General features: G+C 41.8%; 1 protein-coding gene across 1 annotated transcript in view; it reads right to left on the reverse strand.

Annotated features, from left to right (window-relative positions):
- Positions 1-2,526: 2,526 nt before the first annotated feature.
- Positions 2,527-19,168, reverse strand: part of LOC117349298 (multidrug and toxin extrusion protein 2-like) — an 85,926-nt gene continuing 69,284 nt past the window's right edge. Inside the window, exons 17-19 of the mRNA XM_033922569.1 lie at positions 8,242-8,343; positions 6,064-6,132; positions 2,527-2,667 (exon numbers count right to left, since the gene is read on the reverse strand). Of these exons, the coding sequence (XP_033778460.1) occupies positions 6,080-6,132; positions 8,242-8,343 (155 nt within the window). The 3' untranslated portion in view covers positions 2,527-2,667; positions 6,064-6,079. The remainder of the gene's footprint in view (positions 2,668-6,063; positions 6,133-8,241; positions 8,344-19,168) is intronic.

Below are 19,168 nucleotides of genomic sequence, written 5' to 3' on the forward strand. Positions count from 1 at the left end.
CCCGTCTTGTTTTCCACCCCCCTCATCTGCCCCTTCCCTTTCCCCCATACCTCTTTAACATTCATGGCACAAGCAGCAACCCCAACCCACTGCTCGCTCCAGGCATGGGTCCAGGAAGTGACATCAGAAGAAGAGCCGACACTGGCATGAGCAGCTCGTGCCAGTGTCGCTGCTCGTGCCGTGAACATTAAAAAGGGATGGGGGAAGGGATGCGAATGCGTGGTAGTGGGAGGGGGGAAGGAGGTGGGGCAGAGAGGTGGACGGGAGCTGATGCCCTCACCATGAAGGCACCCGGGGTGGACCGCAACCCCCTTACTATGCTACTGGGCCCTTCTACCCAAAGAATGGAGGGAGACATCGGCTGGACAAAGAAATCCACTATTGAAGGATGATAAGGTATCTGATGTCCCTACAATCTTGCTACGGTTGTGTTTTCAGTTGTTTCAAATCATTTAGATTCTTGTTAACTTGCATTTGGGATTATCAAACCAACTTATGCAAACTATCACAGCTAGGATGCTTACAGGAACAAGAAAAATATGATGATATTACACTAGTTCTTTGGTTGATTACACCTTGCTCCTGAATTCAACGGACCCAGCTTTACTGCATATTTCGGTGGATCAAGGTACATTTGTGTTTGCAGCTTTGGTGTTTTTAGCATGTCTATCATCAACTGCTTTGCCCCTGATGCAGCCACATTGACGAAAGCAGTCACGTTGGGCACATTATTTTGTCCTGGGGGTACATTCAGTAAAGACTGTTTTTTTAAATTTTGTTTGGTTGGCTTCTTTGTTTTTCCCTAATTCAGATCAGGACTCTATATCACTCTGCATCAAATATAGTCACATATAGTTTTCTCTGAAGGAGGAAGTCAGCATTTTCCTAATGACCCAGAGCCATCTGGTAAAAATCTATTTTGCAGCCACAACCCATTCTGAGATATTTCATGTGTTGTTCTTATTATCCAGGATTTTGGAGAAGTACAAAACCTTCTCATTCTTTCTACTTCTGTATCGACTTATAGGGAAAACCCAGCAATAACTCCACCCAACAATTAGTGGAGTCAATACAGGATTCTCAGAGAAAACTGTGGTGGACACAGGGACTGATGGTGGAAGTCTCACCATTTAACTGCATTGACCTTAAATAGTGCACCATGCTGAATCACAGCATACTGCTGAATATACTCCGAGACATAGCTCTACATTAAATGGAATATGTACAATTTAATATGAACTTACTGGTAAAGCAGGAATAAAAAACAGGATAAGAACATCTGTTTGTCTACGGATAAATAATATTGTTTATTAGATAGAAACAAGAAGCCCTATATTCCTTCAGCTAACTATAGGGGACTGGGCCATAAACACACATCCGCCCCCTCCTTTACCAAACTGATGATCATTGTAGACGATGATAGGTAAAAAGCTTCTACAATGAGTCTACTTGTCCTGAATTGTCTGAACTTGTGGAAGACATGTAGGAGGTATAGGGTGGGTGAGAGGAACATATGGATCAACTTATACAGTTAAGGACACTACAGCTGAAAATTCTTTCTAAAAGCTCCAATACTAGCAAGATAGTGCTGGACACAGCAGGGATATTCTACCTAGCTATAGGTCCCTTTTTACAAAGGCATACAAAATAGGAGAATCACCTCCACGAGGCAATCATAAACAAACAAACAGCGGAGATGTCCAAAGAAAACAGGTGAGCTGATATGTTCCACAATTGTGCTTAATTCACTCAATGACTCAACATGTGCATGTTTCGGCCTAACGGGCCTGCATCTGGAGTCTGATCTCACTCCATCTCCTCGCCATCCGACTGCACAATAGCTGACAGCAACGGGTATTGTGCAGTCAGATGCCGAGAATTCATGAGATAGGCGTCTGAGAGGTAGGCCTACAAAATGCTGGCCTACATTTCACACACCTATATAAAACTGTAGGCGCCATTCTACAACCACACGTCTGCACACCCACAATGTAGGCGCAGTAAGGTGCGCTATAGAGAATCAGGCCCTTTATATTTGTGCTTATGTAACACTTGATATACCTCATTGGCGTTAACATCACATCAGAGTACAATAAAATCAATAATAAGTTTGAAAAGTACACATTAAACAAGATAAACCGACATTCACCCCCATCCTAAAATAAAACAAAAATCAGACTAAACATATCTGTGAGAAGAGTGGTTTCATTGCTTCAGACTGTGCCCTCCAAAGCAATGAGAAGAAAAAAAAATGGGCCTTTAACAATGATTTGAAACTTTTTAGACTTCTTGAGTGACAGCCCAGTTAGCTTTATCCTTCTCCCAGTCCTCTGGAAGGGATGAGAGGCTGCAGAGGACTCTAGAACCTGCCATATGTACTCTCTTAGGCAACCTTCTTCTCAAGAGGCTGTGAATGCTGCACTCACTCTCCAATCCCTGCTACTCCAAAGAGTAGAGCATATTTTCTCTTAATTTTTTTAAATCTGAAATTAACTTAATTATTGAAGGTAGGCCCAACCTGCTCAGCTCTGGGTCCTGCCTAAATAACAACAGGATGGATTTTGTGTTAATGAAGATGGCCCAGCAGGGGAAGCAGAAGAGGAGCAAGATAAGAATCCCTCGTTGAAGGATAAGGCCGACCTCCTTTAGATTCCTGCTTCCATAAGCCTAGAAAACAAGTCAGTTAATAGTTAAACAGTCATTTAGTACAGATATGGTTATAAAACACGGCTACTAAGCATATTAGAGAAAGCAAACAAAGGCAATAGGATACATTTGAACAGATGAACAAAAAGAAAGAAAAAAATGTAGAAAGTTGACTACAGAATAAATTTGACACTGCAATGGTGGAGGTTCTTTCTCCTACAATTCCTCAGTGTTTGACATATTTTGAACTGGTAAACAAGAATCATTCAACACACAATAAACAGATCCAACAAAGTCTGCAGTACAGTAGGAAGAGCAAAAAACAAGAAAAAAACTGCAGTTACTAATATCACCTTACTACAAACCAAGGGACCCAACACGGTCTGTGTTTCGGAGAACACACCTTCTTCAGAGGTCCATGGTTGTTAAGGTTTGAGATAAACCGCAAAGAGAATGGTATAAAACAAAAGCCTGTGTGAATGAAACACAAGCCGACAGTGCAATGCCAAAAGTGAAGGTGAACTGGTAAACAAGAATCATTCTTCATAAATACTAATGATGTAAACAAGTTTTTTCTTTCCTTAGCTTCATCAATATATCCGTCTAGATCAGTGTCCCGCAAACTTTCTCAAGCCACAGCACAAAAAAGGTAATGGCCACGGCTTGCACCCGAAAGTGCACGGATGTCGCTGTGATGACATCACACTCATGAGTACCGTCATCACATCGTCGTCCACACATGCAAATAGGCCCTCCAGATGGGCTGTGAGATGCCAGGGGGAGGGGGTGCCAGCAGGGAAGAGGCCTGGATAAAAGGAGAGGTGCTGGCGCTCACTGATTGCCTACAGGATATGCCTCTCGAGTCAGCCGGCTCCAGTGCCTCTCCTCCGCAGCAGCGTGCTGTGGCACACCAATGTGTCACAACACACAGTTTGTGATACACTGGTCTAGACCTTGTAGGTTATGCTCATCTACCAGCAAGTGAACATAGAGAATATGAGTTGAGCTCTGCCATAAAGGATACTGTGCAGCTGCTTTAAAGCAATATTTCTCCCAAACAGATGGGATAAGCTAACCTGTGCAGCTCTGTGTCATTTTCTTCAGCACTTTCTCCTGTCCTAGTTTCTGGGCATATTTGAGATGGAGGTAAAATTTTGAGTTTACAGCCTTTTGGGGGGGGCGGGGGTACACCTGGTGGTGCCAGGTCCCTCTCACCTCCACTTTTACCACTACAGCTCTCCTGTCTCCTTAAAAATAAATAAATGAAGGAGAGAGACAGTTCCTTTAAAGGGAGTTATTTTTAGTATGGCTGATCAGCCAGTGCAGCAACTGGCAAGGCAGAGAAGCCTTTCATAATTGTCCTTTTGCCTCAGGGGAATTTACTAAGGACTCCTTTTACAAAACCATGTTATTGATTTTCCTGTGGAAAATGCATCAAAGCCCATTTTATGCCTATGTATCAGTACTGGAGTCTCAATCAGTTAGGAGTGATAAGTCAAGTACTGGAGGCCGAAAGAAAGGAAGATTCTTTAGTCCACTTCTAGACCATAAACCGAGCTCACAACATTCCGTACGTCAGAAGGGAAACCTTGAGATCAGTCATTGCTTCAATTTAGCCAGGAGTTTCTAATAGCTCTGAACCTCAAGGAGGCATATTTTCATATTTCAATTTGGTCTTTCTACTAGTGTTACCTCCATTTCACAATTTTAGGCAATCATTTTCATTTGTGATGCCATTTGGTATCTCCACTGTGCCCAGAACTTTGTTGAAGATCATGGTGTTCGTAGCAGCCTCCCTATCTAGATAACTGGTTTATCAAAACCTCATCTCATTCAGAAAGTGCCCATGTCACCACCAAAATGGTGTGTTTCCTCCAGTTATTGGGATGAATTATTAATCTGGGCTAGAGTCATCTAACTCCTTCACAGAATCTGGAATACTTGGGAGCCCAACACTTGTCTAGCTTGCTTGTTCCTCCCTATTATGGAAAGGAGCCTGAAGATCAAATCTCAGATGTGTCACCTTTTACAGATCTTTAGTTCTCAGGCATGGGACTGTGCAGCAACTAGGAGCCATGGTGTTCATGATAGATGTACTCTCATGGATATGGTTGCACATGAGGCTACTCTAGAAGTTTCTCTATAGTCATTCTTTCCTCACTATTTAGGAATACAATGTTCATTTTCTGGAGACAATTCAGGCAAGATTCAGTTCTGTGGTGGCTATAGACATCAAACCTTTCAGAAAGGTGTTTCCCCCCATAGCTCCAGAATGATTTTTCATACCTATTAGATGGGGGGGGGGGGGGGTGGCATCATTTATATCATGTAGCTCAGAATATGGTCAACTACTGAAACTTTTTGGTCACTCAATCGCCTGGAGTTGAAAACTGTTTGCAGAGCTCTTATACCTTTCAACAGTCTAGTATGGTGAAAGCTGTTGACAATAAGACTGCAGTTTCTTCTATCAACAGGCAAGGGGAAAAAAGAGTGCTGCACTTATCCTGGAAGCTCATGCTCTTTTCTAGTGGGCTGAGAAAAAATGTACTATTGATTTGAGTCAAAACACAGTGTGTTAAATGCTCAACTTACTTAAAAGCTGGGAGAGGACCGATATGGCTATGAACATTTACAAAAACTGTAAGCCTCAAAGTCTCAACAAAAGCAAGAACATCAGCTAAATGAAAATATAGGCTAAATGAAAATTTGATATACTGGAGCACAGAAAATTATCATCTGCCTATAACTCTAGAAAAAAAGGAACAACAGAGCAAAAAACCTACTACAAAAATCAGTAGGAAAAAGCAAACTGTTCCCAGAAAACCAGAGTTATTAATTACACACACAGTCTGCTCCCAGAATGAGTAAGAGTACAAAAAAAGAAACATAGGAAAAACGTGCTCAAAAACACTTAGCTGTGAGCATGTGAGCAAGGAGGGCCTCCGTAGAAACAGTTTCTTGGCGGTGTAAAAGAACGGCCATCTAAAACCCGCATTAAGAGAAGGGGGAGATTTTTCAAGCAGACTGCAACAACCCAGAACTTAGAGGCATAAGTCCTTCATTGGGCATCAAAGCTCACTACACTAGAGGGATTGGTACTTCTTGGGCATAGTCTAGAAGGGTCTTCGTTGAGGAAATTTGCAAATCAGCAACCTAGTCTTCTTGTCATACTTTTACTAAGCACTAACATTTGGATGTTGCTGCCAGAATGGAAGTTTCAGTTCTTTGGCGACTTTTCTCTCCCTCCCAACTGAGGACTCGTTTACACATTCCACAAATTCTGGACTGATGCTAAGGAAGGTAAAATTAGTTTTTTACCTGCTAATTTTCTTTCCTTCATTCCCAAAATATCAGTCCTGAAGTCTACCCTTCTGTTACGTATGTTATATGTAATGAACAGTACAGCAATGTACTCACCTGTGATATGAGTGTGTCACATGCCAAGGATAAGCCAATACCCACAAGTGTACCACAGGTGCGTTGAATCTGGCAATAAAATGCTCAAATTAATCAATTAGAGTGGAAGACCTGTCTAAGCTATTCTATTGGCTATATGTTTCATTGGTGTTATTTCCTTTTAAGATCAATTTTGTATAAAGAAGAGCCAATGTGTGTTATAACAGACCAGAAACTTTGTGCACAGATATTTCACAGGACATTGCAGAGAAACCCTATTCCTTTACACAGGTTAGATTCTAATGAAAACATCATGGAAACTACTAGTAACTGCTGGCAGCTCCTCCCTGGAATGCCCTCCCAAGGGAGGAGGCGGAGATGAAACCGGTGACAGGATTTTTTAAAAAAGCATGGGATGAATACAGAGGATCTCTAATAAGAAAATGAATGGACAAACTGGGAAATTCTTCATGGTCTGTGTCCCATATACAGTATGGTAGTTTTGTTTAGGATGAGCTGGGGAAGGCTTTGATAAAAACAAAAGTGGAAGCATTTTAAACATTGGTAGATGCACAGGCCGGTACACCGACAAATGAGCGCAGGACAATTGCCCACCGACAAAAGCGTTCCGACAATTGCGCGCAAGGACAAGTGCGCACGGGATGACTCCTCAGGCCCTGGCCCTTGGGAGGGACGGAGCCTGAAGAGTGTCAGAAAATCAGGGCCTTCATGTTAGGGTAAGGGACGGGGCCTGAGGAGTGTCAGCAAATCAGGGCCTTCGTATTAGGGTAAGAGATGGGGGTAAGGGAGCGAATCGTGAGAATTGACTATCATGGAGCGGCGCAGGAACAGGCAGGAAGCACAAAGGTCGCGCTCCTGCCTTATAAGCCGCTCTGCAGCGAGAAAGGCTGCCATCCAGCAGGAGGTAGCGTTGGACCACCACCAGTTAAAAAAAAAAAGATACTGGTGGGCTGTAGGCTTCCCAGCACCAAATCTCCAGACGAACCAAATTTGGTTTTCTTTGTTTATTTCTCCTCTACACGTAGGTGTGTCTTATGGTCAGGTGCATCTTATAGACTGAAAAATACAGTACCTGTAGCAGATGTTCTTCGAGAAAAGCAGGCATATATTCTCATATGTGGGTGACATCATCCACGGAACCTGGTAAGGACACTACCAAGTGCACTCTCACTTTAAATTTTTTAAGGCAGTGCCCGTACCACGAACATGGAAGTGCCTTACTGCCCAACGCTGGCTTGTTGGACCATCAGTTTAGTAACAAAGCTAAGAAGCAAACTAGGGAAGGTGGGCAGGATGTGAGAATATATGACTTCTGTCCTCGGAGAACACCTGCTTTCTTTGAGAACAAGCAGGCATAAGATTCTCACATGTGGGACTCCCAAGATGCTAGGATCATGATTCTGGAAAAGGAAAATAGATATATAAAACATAACCTGCCAAAACCTAAGAGGGTTGGAGGGAAAGTTGGTGCTCAGAAAGTAAAAAGATTCTGCAGAACTACTTACCCAAAATGACTGTCTCTTCTGCAGTTTTGTTCTAAACAGTAGTGAGAGGTAAAGGTAAGTAAGTAGAAGCATTACAGATGTCATCAAAAGATGAAGAGCTTGGACATTGTGGACTGCTACACAGCCCTGCAGCGTCAACCCAGCCTGAGTGTACTTGAAGGAGATCACAGTTGTTTTAGTAAAGATTTAACATAAATGGATGTGTAAATCTGGTAGTCCATAATTTTATTAAGGTGCATAGATGAGTGGAATATGCACTTGCCAAAAGAGTCTAATGTTCTGGCTTCTCTACCTAAAGAAGCAGAAGCGTAAGATCATGAGCTGCTTGAACACTTGAGGGTAGTTTCCACAACTAGTGAATAGTACTGAAGTTGAGTTCTGTCAAATCCTGACATGGAAGCCTTTAATGCCTGTGAAGACTGCATCTTCAGTAGCCCCAAAAGCTCTTGCCTGAGCAAAGCCCAAATGTCCTGGAAGCCAACTTCCCTCACTACGCCCTGGATGACATCATCCACATGTGAGAATATTACACCTGCCTGTCCTTGGAGAAAAGCAATAACAAAGATTAACATCTGATGTGAGAAAATACAATTTTTTTGTCAGATTATTTTTTTCTCTTTGAAATGAAACACTTTTATTCTGGAAAGAAATATTAAAAGCATAATATACATACCATATAGGCCATAGCAAAGGAATCCAACTCCATTTTTCCAAGATGTCCACAAAATATGGTGTTTATGAAAGATGGACATATGTCTAAGGTCTGAATCAGGAACTAACATGAAAACAGAGAAATAAGAAAACAGTGAACTTTCATTCTGAGACACCTAATCCTTCTGAGAGTTGTAGAAGGCTGATAAGTTGTTCATCAATGATTATCATATTATTGACATCTTAACTTTAGATTGTTGGGAGCATTAATCTAGTCATCACCCCCCCCCCCCCACACACACACACACACACACACACACACCCAGGCCAAGGCAGTATGGAACTGTCAGCTTTGTGATCCCCACAGCAACAAAGCCAACCCAAGGTCCTTGTTTCCTATATGAAGAGCTAAGGGAGGAAAAACTTCACACAAGCACATAAGGATTACAATATTGTTTAAAAAAAATCCATAAAGGCTTTCTGAAGGCAAGATCTGGTCAGTTTAAAGGCAACTAAATTCTCAGGTCCATCTCAAAAATTCTCTGCAAGCCTTGTGCCTTTTTATTAGAATTCAGATCAAAATTGCACAAGTAGCTATCAATCAACATGTTATCTGACAATATATCACCTGATACAATACGTCATTCTCTGTCTCTTTCTGCACTGCTTAATAAATAATAACATCTGTCCTCTTTAAATATCTCTGTGCTATAAATGCACAGGCCATGAGCATCTTTCAGTTGAAAGGAAGCTCTAGAACAGTGTATTGCAAACTGTGTGCTGTGGCACATCTGATGTGTGCCTCCTGAGATTTCAGGTGTGCCGCAACACACTAGCAAGGAGAAAAGTCGTCCACGCTGGCTGACTGCCTATAGGACAGGCCTCTCATGGTGAGAGGCACGCCCTGTAGGCAGTCAGCTGGCGCAGATGACTCTCCTCCTGGCCGGAGTCTCTTCTCCTCTCCATGCACCTCCCGAATTCATTCACCAAAGCATGTCACGGCCAGATGGGCCTCTGCGCACAGATGTTGACACGATGGCTTCACACAAGTGCGTGATGTCATTGCGATGATGTTCGCGCACTTCCGGGTGCCTTCCGGCCAGGGCACTGGATTTAGAATGTTTGCGAGACACTGCTCTAGAACATGGTGCTCATGGGCATAGGCAGTCGAATCAAGGTTAAGATGGGCGGGGCTAAAGTAGGGTGGGACTAGGGCAAAGTAGGATGGGGTATATTAGGACAAGTTAAGATCCTTAGGGGAGGGCAACACTATGTTAGCAGTATAGGGACAGTTTTGAAAATAACAGGGATTGACCCCTACCAGCTGCCCCCCCCCCAGTACCTCTATTACTGATGATTTTATGCACATTGAATACACTTCAGGGAACTAAGTGTCAATAAAATCAAAATAATACAATATATTACACAGATTGTATTTGCAGTATTATGTGCAGGTACTTTAACATTTGTCTCCTGATCAGCTCAGTACAGAATATTCCTGTGGGCCATATGACCAGTGGTATTTAGCAGCACTATAACAGAAATCTTGTGGCTACTGGCAACTATAGAATGACAAATGACCACCAGGTTTCAATGTGCTGGCCTTTAGTTTACATGTTTGGAATAAGTGCTACCTGCAAATACCTGTACGTAATGTTTAGAGCGCAGGCTATCAACCAGGGAAGCAAGAGTTCAAATCCTACTGCTACTCCTTGAAATCTTGGACAAGCCATTTAATTCTCCATTGCCCCAGGTACAAACTTAGACTGTAAGCTCTCCAGGAACAAGAATGCTCTGAATGTAACTCACCTTGAGCCACCACTCAAAAAGGTATGATCTAAATCCAAATCAAGTACCAGGCACATTGAGAAGTAATACAAAACACTACAAATGCTACTCAGGAGCTACAGAGTAATTCTACCATACTATATACAACACTCATTTCCAAGAATCACACAGCAAGGGCCTACCTAGGAAAAGGCAGCATTTTAACACTGCAGTGGGTACTAAGTTTAGTACACCTACTAGAAAACTAACATAAGAACATAAGCAATGTCTCCGCTGGGTCAGACCTGAGGTCCATCGTGCCCAGCAGTCCGCTCACGCGGTGGCCCAATAGGTCCAGGACCTGTGCAGTAATCCTCTATCTATACCCCTCTATCCCCTTTTCCAGCAGGAAATTGTCCAATCCTTTCTTGAACCCCAGTACCGTACTCTGCCCTATTACGCTCTCTGGAAGCGCATTTCAGGTGTCCACCACACATTGGGTAAAGAAGAACTTCCTAGCATTCGTTTTGAATCTGTCCCCTTTCAACTTTTCTGAATGCTCTCTTGTTCTTTTATTATTCAAAAGTTTGAAGAATCTGTCCCTCTCTACTCTCTCTATGCCCTTCAAGATCTTGTAAGTCTCTATCATATCCCCTCTAAATCTCCTCTTCTCCAGGGAAAAGAGACCCAGTTTCTCCAATCTCTCAGGGTTTTCCATCCCTTTTATCAGACGCAGTACTCCAGATGCGGACGCATCATCGCCCGATACAATGGCAGGATAACTTCTTTCGTTCTGGTTGTAATACCCTTCTTGATTATGCCTAGCATTCTGTTTGCCTTCTTAGCAGCTGCTGCGCACTGTGCCGTTGGCTTCATTGTCATGTCCATCATTACCCCCAAGTCCCTTTCTTGGGTACTCTCATTTAATAACATCCCTCCCATCGTGTAGTTGTACCTCGGGTTTCTGCTTCCCACATGTAATACTTTACATTTCTCAACGTTGAACTTCATCTGCCATCTCATCGCCCATTCCCCTAGTTCAAGTCCCTTTGCAATTCTTTGCAGTCCTCTTTAGTTCGAGCTCCACTAAATAGTTTGGTGAGGTCCGCAAATTTTATTATCTCACACTTCATCCCTGTTTCTAGATCATTTATGAATATATTAAATAGCAGCGGCCTGAGCACTGAGCCCTGCGGGACACCACTCGTGACACTCCTCCAGTCCGAGTAGTCCTCCAGTCCGAGTAGTGGCCCTTTACTCCTACCCTCTGTTTCTTGCCCGCCAACCAGTAATCCATCTATATACGTCACCTTCCACCCTCATGGTTCTTCAGTTACCGAAGTAGGCGTTCATGGGATACCTTGTCAAAGGCTTTTTGGAAATCTAGATATATGATGTCTATGGGGTCTCCTCTGTCCATCCGTTTGTTAATTCCTTCTACAAGCCTACACAAGCCTGATTACTACAGATTGATCCTTCACTGCTAACAGAATACCTGGTCTCATTTACACAGAGAGCACAGATAGAACCTCACTCAGTATAAGTAATCACAAACTTTCAAAAAGCCACACATTGCATATAGTCCAACAACCAGATAAAGAAAAGCAGTGACACATGTCTGCCTGTACTATGCAAAGTATAAATATAACAGGTATTAATTTCAAAAACTGACATATTCCAATCACTGTATTAGAAATTAAGAAATAAAAATGAAGAGAATAAGACAATACCTATTGGACTAACTTAATCGAGTGGAGTGGAATTTTAGATAGGATATGGCGATACTCGAGAGGGTTCAGAAAAGAGCGAAACGATTGATAAAAGGTATGGAAAACCTTTTATATGCTGAAAGATTAGAGAAACTGGGGCTCTTTTCCCTGGAAAAGCGGAGACTTAGAGAGGACATGATAGAGACTTACAAGATCATGAAGGACATGGAGAAAGTAGAGGGACAGATTCTTCAAACTTTCAAAAACTACAAGAACGAGAGGGCATTCGGAAAATTTAAGAGGAGACAGATTCAGAACCAATGCTAGGAAGTTCTTATTCATCCAAAGGTTGGTGGACACCTGGAATGCGCTTCCGGAGGTGTGATAGGACAGAGTACAGTTTTGGGGTTCAAGAAGGGATTAGATAATTTCCTGAAAGAAAAGGGGATAGAAGGGTATAGATAGAGGATTACTATACAGGTCCTGGACCTGATGGGCCGCCATGTGAGTGGACTGCTGGGCGTGATGGACCTCTGGTCTGACCCACAGAGGCACTGCTTATGTTCTTACGAATTCAGAATACTGACATCTGTACATCAGATATATATGTTCATTTCTCATGTTCTTTAAAACAGGATCTGCTGACATACAGCCTGATCAAATACATGAGACATGGTCTAGCATAAACATCCATTTGACAAACAGAACTGTCTAAACTATGAAAAGGGCAAATCAAGGGACACACAGACATCCACATGGAAGAGTAGCCTAACTGTTAGAGCAGCCAGCTGCAAAGCACAGCAGGGATCCTCACAGTTCAAATTCCACTAAAGCAGTTTGTCATTGTCATTTCTTTTTTCTTTTATGCTTTCAGTCCCTCCAGGGACAGAAAAATACCTACTTAGACTTCCTTTATTCCCTCCAGGCGGAAACAGCTCAAGCAGAGCTCCTTTCTGTAACCTGGACATGCCAGGTCTAAATACAAATGTCTGTTTAGACATGGTCATCCTTTCCCATTCTGCAAAAGGAGTTGGATGTACATCTTTTGGCTCCTCCCTAGTCCCGCCCAGACCATGCCCCTTGCCATACGGAGGTACTGCAGTTTTAGAAGTCCATATAGAAGGCCAAGCCCAACTTTGGACGTTTCCTGCAAGATGTCCAGAAGTGGAGAAATGTTCTAAATTGTTTTTTAATCATCTACTTAGATGTCTTGGCCTAATGAATGTTAGCTTCTAATTTTTGTAGGTTTTTTCTCAGGCTTTCCTATGAGCTCTTGATAATTTGCAAAATGGCTTACTTTCCTTCTAACCCTTCAGCAATATCACTCACAAAGCCCTTTGAACAGAATCAGCCCTAGGATAGATCCCTGAGGCACTCCTCTATTCATCTTTCTTTCTTCTGAGTTACTTCCATTTACCACCACCTCGTCTCCAGTCAGCCAACTAATTTCTAATCCAGTTTTGCACTTTAGGTCCCATTCTTGAGCTGTTAGTAATTCCCTCATTAAAAAATCATCTATTCAAGGAGGGATATGATCTTTTCTGTTACAGCTCCTCAAATTTGGAACTTGCTTCCTTTCAACATAAGAGAAGAAAAATTATTTAACAAGTTCAAAGGCCTACTAAAAAGTTGGCTGTTTAAGGACGCCTTTAACTGACCCAATTAAAATCACATGACCTCACTCTGGAATATATCTGGACAAGGAACACTGTTAAGTAGAAATTAAGTGGGTAACGTTCCCTAACCTTTTGTCTCTTTACCCATCCTTTTCATTTATTTTGGAAATGTATTTACTTCAATTTTTTTTTTACCACCCCCCCCCAACTGCATCTTTATGTTATAATTGTTTTTAGTGTCCCGTTTGTTGAAGTTTTTATTTTTATTTTTTTCTTTAATCTTTGTAAATCGCATTGGATTTGGATATTGTGATCATATCAAATATTTTAAATAAACTTGAAACTTCACGAATCTCAACTGAGGAACAGTAATCAATGGCTTTGCTGAAATCTAAATAGGCCATATTCAGCACATGCACTTGATCCAGTTCTTTTGTCACCCATTTACTTTTGGTGAAGCCATATTGCCTTAGATTTCGCATTGTGACCAGTCAAGCTCCGTGCCTGCCGTGGTCCCATTGGTTACACTAGCAACACAGGTTTTAAGTCTAGTCCTGTTTCTAGGAAGTCAGGCATTTTCCCTAAAAGCCACCGGGGGAGCCCAAGCGAGCCACAGGCTAGAGCAAGCAGGTTAGGGCGTGGCTTCACTCCTGAAAAGCCTGCAGAGTGGACTAGACCAGTGTTCTTCAACCTTTTTGCATCTATGGACCGGTGGAAATGGAGGAATTGTTAATTATCATTTATATTTCGGGGGGTTTCAAAGATGTTAAGGCAGATGATTTTAAAATATGCAATGTCACCTCAGTAACTATAGAAAAATAGACAAATATAGTGCAAAATATAGACAGCAGATATGAATTCTCAAAACTGACACATTTTGATCACTAAATTGAAAATAAAATCATTTTTCCTATCTTTGCTGTCTGGTGATTTCATGAGTCTCTGATTGCGTTTCCTTCTGACTGTGCATCCTTTCTTTCATTTCTTTCTTTCTTTCTGCACTCAGGCCCAACAATTGTCCCTTTCTATTCCCTGCCTCCTTCCTTCCCATGTCCTTATTGCCCTTAGGTCACCTTAGGCATTCCTGAATGTGAGTGTTTGTTTTTGAGCTGGCTAACTTTGGAACATGATACCTTGTTTTTGAAAAGACTGCGTTTCATTTTTGGCTGCAAATGTGCTGTGTTCTTTTGGAAGTTTATTTTTGGTGCTTTGCTTTTGTTGACTGAGCTAAGAACATTGCATTTAAACCCTAGCTGTTTGTGTTTGGACTTTGTGCGGGGGTAGTGCCTAGAAGAGAAATTGGGGGGGGGGGGGTTCTTCTTTTGGATTTTCACTTGAGAGTTCAAGCCAGGGAGGAGCTGAAGTTTGCCGACATCCTGGAAGGGATTTTTTGGAAAGCAATTTATGTAGCTTTAAAAGCAAACTTGTGGCAAACTCCCTGTCCCCAGCTGTACTTGCTAGCAGCTGAAGGCTCCTATATGTTTGACTTGAATAAGTGTTTAAAGTTGGACTTACCTGGAGCCTGCTTTTGGCAGGCTGTTGCAAAGGACTCCTGAAATTAAGAGGAACATTTTGGGAAGAAAAAGTAGTTTTTTCTTTGTTTTGGATCAGGAAATCCTGAAACTGTGCAGGAGTTTTTCTTAGGGTTGGGCTTTTTTGAATTTGAATCTGGCTCTGGCCCATCCTGACTATTAAAACCTTTATAAGAGTTTTCTTGAAAACCAGGATTTTGTGTTTTTGTTTTGTTTTATTTTAGTCCCTGCAGAGCTGACTCTATCCAGAGTAGCGCACCCAGGCCAGTCGTTTTTCCTGTGACCACTTGAGGCGCTGTTGGCCATTCTGTGAGACCCTGGTGGTTACAGCATCCCATTGGATTATAGAAAGTTTATTACCCTGGCCTTCGGCAGCCTCCATTACCTTTACCACCAACAAGGTTAGACTTGCAGGCTTCAGTTTTCTGCCTCTTCTCTGTTTCCTTTTTTATGAGCCATTTCTCCAACCCCATAGAACTTCCCCCATTTTCAAGAGTCAATAAAAGTATTTTATTTAAATTCACCTACATTCCTCTTGTCTTTATGAGCATTTTTGTTGCTCTTTGTGCTTAGGTCTTAAGCATCACCCCCCCCCCTTGCTCGGAACACTAGTTTACCCCCCTTTTCTTTTTTCATGTAGAATTTTCAATGTTACCCTCCTGTCTTGTGAGAGGTTGGCTATGCAGATATATTCAATACATATATTTTGTCATTGAATACACACATATAGCTTTATTTGGATAACGTATCCATATAAGTTGGACCTGCAAATTTGAATGCATACAGTACAATACAGAGAGAGAGGCTGAATTTCTTTTCTCTCTGCCCTGAGAATACCTCTGGCCTCTTGTCTTTATACAAATTAATTCTGGACATAGAACAGCTTCTACAATCAAAATTTGAAGGTTTAGGACAATAGAACATTAAAAAAACTTTTATAATTATTATCTTTGGGTGAAAGAATCAGTGCTGTTAAATCTCAGGCCACACTTTTGTTGATTAAGTGATTCTCCTGAGAAAAGATGATAAAAGTTAGGAAAACTTCAGCTTGTAGAAGAGACAGCTGATGGGAAATAGAGAAGTTTATAAAATATGAGGGGCGTAGCATGGGTACATGCAAATCAATTGTTTACAAAAGTACAAATCTAAAGCACATGCTAGGATATCCGTAAGTGCCAGTAGTACATTTAAAACAAACAGAAGACTGGCAGCTGTGGGAGGTTTGCAGAGATGGAAAATCTGCAAAGTGGCTGCAGACCTCATATGAATGGGAGCCAAGTCAGATGTATAAATAGGAAAACAGAAAAGATAAAGAGTTTTCTACTTGTAAACTATCAATGGACTAAAATGTTTCAACTGATGAAAGTGTGGGATTGTAGTTACAAGCTTTATAGGCCCAGTAAGTCCTGCAAACCTTTGTTAAGGAATACATCAAAAGAAAGCCTAGACTGCTCTAAGGGAACTGATGATAAGCCAAGTTATAAGGGAATAACAAGGTCTTATTATAAATACTGTCTATAGCAGTGGTCTCAAACTTGCGGCCCGCCAGGTACTATTTTGAGGCCCTCGGTATGTTTATCATAATCACAAAAGTAAAATAAAACAGTTTCTTGATCATGTCTCTTTAGCTATAAATTACAATATTATTATTAAGGCTTAGCCAAAAGGAAGGATTTATAAACTATAAAGAGTTTTACCTCATGCAAAATTGTCATTTCTTTAATGAGACATTAATTATTTTTTTCTGAGGCCCTCCAAGTACCTACAAATCCAAAATGTGGCCCTGCAAAGGGTTTGAGTTTGAGACCACTGGTCTATAGCATAAAAGCTTTGTGCATCACAAATGTGGGGAGTTTTGAAGTTGATTCTTTTTTTTTTTGGGGGGGGGGGAGGAGAACTAGAGAAAAGAGAAACTAAATCTGCACTAACTTGGTTTAAGGCAGGGGTGTCAAACTCAATCACATCAGGGGCTGAAATCTAAAACATAGGCTAAGTCGCGGGCTGAATTTTATATTAAGATACTTAGGGTATCTTTATTAAGGTACGCTAACCGATTTAGCACGCGCTAAAGATTACCTCATGCTAAATGCGCACCTTAATAAAAGGACCCCTTAGTCTTAGTAGAAGTATAGGGTTACAACCTCTCCAACCCCACGCTGGCTCTCTGATGTAAACAAAATAAATAAAAAAGAATTTTCCTCTCTCTTTTAGGTCCTAGTTCACGTTTGCTGTCTAACACCAGCTCTGGCAGGATACACATTTCAAATCTGACATATTGTAATCACAAAACAGAAAATAAAATTATTTTTTCTACCTTTAGTTGTCTGGTCATTATTCAAATCATGTTGGTCCCAGGCTCTGGTTGTCTTCTCATAACTCGCTTGCCAGGGTCTCCTGCCCATTTGTCATTTCCTTCTTTCTCCGTGCTAACCATCCATCTTCCATCTCTGTCCTCCCCTTTTATTTCCCTTCCCCTCCCTCCTCCTTCCCCGCAGCTGCAGCAATGGACCCCACCATCTCTCCTTTTCTCAACTACCCTTTCATCCAGCATCTTTTCCTTCTTCCCCACCACCCCAGGGTGCACCATCTCTCCCTTTCTCTTACCAACTATCCTCCTATCAAGTATCTCTATCCTCTCCTCCAAACCATCCCTTGTGTCCAACTTCTCTCCTTCTGTTCCTTCCCTCCCTCCATCCCATTGTCCACCATCTCTCTCCCTTTCCTATGTTTTTAGACCTTTTATTTATTCCCCTCCCCCCACCCTCAAGTCCAGCATATGCATGCTTCTTTGGACCCCTCCTTCCCTCCCTCCGTGTACTTCTACACCAGGGCCTGCCTCCCTCCTCCCCCCCCCCCCACCCCCCGCAGGCCTGCATGTTTTCCCCTTTCTTTCTAGTGTCCTCCAGCTTCCATGTCTCTCCTTCAAAGCAGCCTGCAGAGGATTGCCAGTCAGCTGTAGCGATCCTAGCAGGCTGCTGTAGCCTCCACAGCACATTCCCTCTGCCGCGGTCCCATATGTCAGAAGAGCAGGACCATGGCAGCCTGCCATGGTCCCATATGTCAGAAAAAAGGCAGGTCCGCGGCAGAGGGAATCAGCTGTAGTGATCCTAGCAGGCTGCCACGGTCCTGCTCTTCTGACATACGGGACCGCAGCAGAGGGAATGTGCTGTGGAGGCTACAGCAACCTGCTAGGATCGCTACAGCCAACCGGCGATCCTCTGCAGGCTGCTTTGAAGATGAGACCAGGAAGCCGGGAGAGAGATGGTGGACAATGAGATGGAGGGAGGGAAGGAACAGGGTATTTTCTTGTGGTCCAAATTTAATTACCCTGCAGGACAAATTTGACACCCCTGGTTTAAGGCCTTGGATCAAACTCAGTCGAAACAGCGTATGTGTGCCAAAGTAGGCATACAGTATTTATTATTTATCTTTATTGTACAAGTATTGAATAGGTATAATACACTAAACTAAACCTTAGGCTTATATACCATATTTTTATAAAAATAGAGCTCGACAGGGTTTACAGAAAATTAAAAAGAATAAATACAATAGGAATAGGGATAATATGGAGGGAAGCAAAGTTTACAATTCTGAAAAAAAACATTTTCAGATGTTTTTGGAATAATTGGAAAGAGCCCAGATCGCGCAACTAGACAAGAAAATTATTCCAGAGCTCAGTAATTTCGAAAAGAAGCGACTTCCCTAATTTACCATTATAAATGACGCCTTTCAGCTATATGTATCTCAAAATTTGGGAGTTATTATTTATATTGCTGGATGTTGTAATCAAATTGATATCTAAAATCTCAGCTTTATAGATATATTTTCATTAAAATACTTTTTTCTTTTATAATTTAATAAAGTGCTCAGTGAAATCATTCATGCATTGATAACTTGCTACAGCGGTTAAACTTAGGCCATCTTGATCTTCATTGCCTTTTACCAACCCATAAGTAAGTAACACACTTATTTATAGTCTCTCTTTAGGTTGGATTTCGTCCATAACCGCTGGATGAATTATAAAAGTGAACTTGTGCAAAAGTGCTGTAGTGCTGTAAACTTGACTCCTTTAAGTTTCAATTACCCCCCAACTCGAGTTGAAACTTAAAGGAGTCAAGTTTACAGCACTACAGCACTTTTGCACAAGTTCACTTTTATAATTCATCCAGCGGTTATGGACGAAATCCAACCTAAAGAGAGACTATAAATAAGTGTGTTACTTACTTATGGGTTGGTAAAAGGCAATGAAGATCAAGATGGCCTAAGTTTAACCGCTGTAGCAAGTTATCAATGCATGAATGATTTCACTGAGCACTTTATCTATA

This window comes from Geotrypetes seraphini, chromosome 15, assembly GCF_902459505.1.
Source record: "Geotrypetes seraphini chromosome 15, aGeoSer1.1, whole genome shotgun sequence".
Lineage (NCBI taxonomy): Eukaryota > Metazoa > Chordata > Amphibia > Gymnophiona > Dermophiidae > Geotrypetes > Geotrypetes seraphini.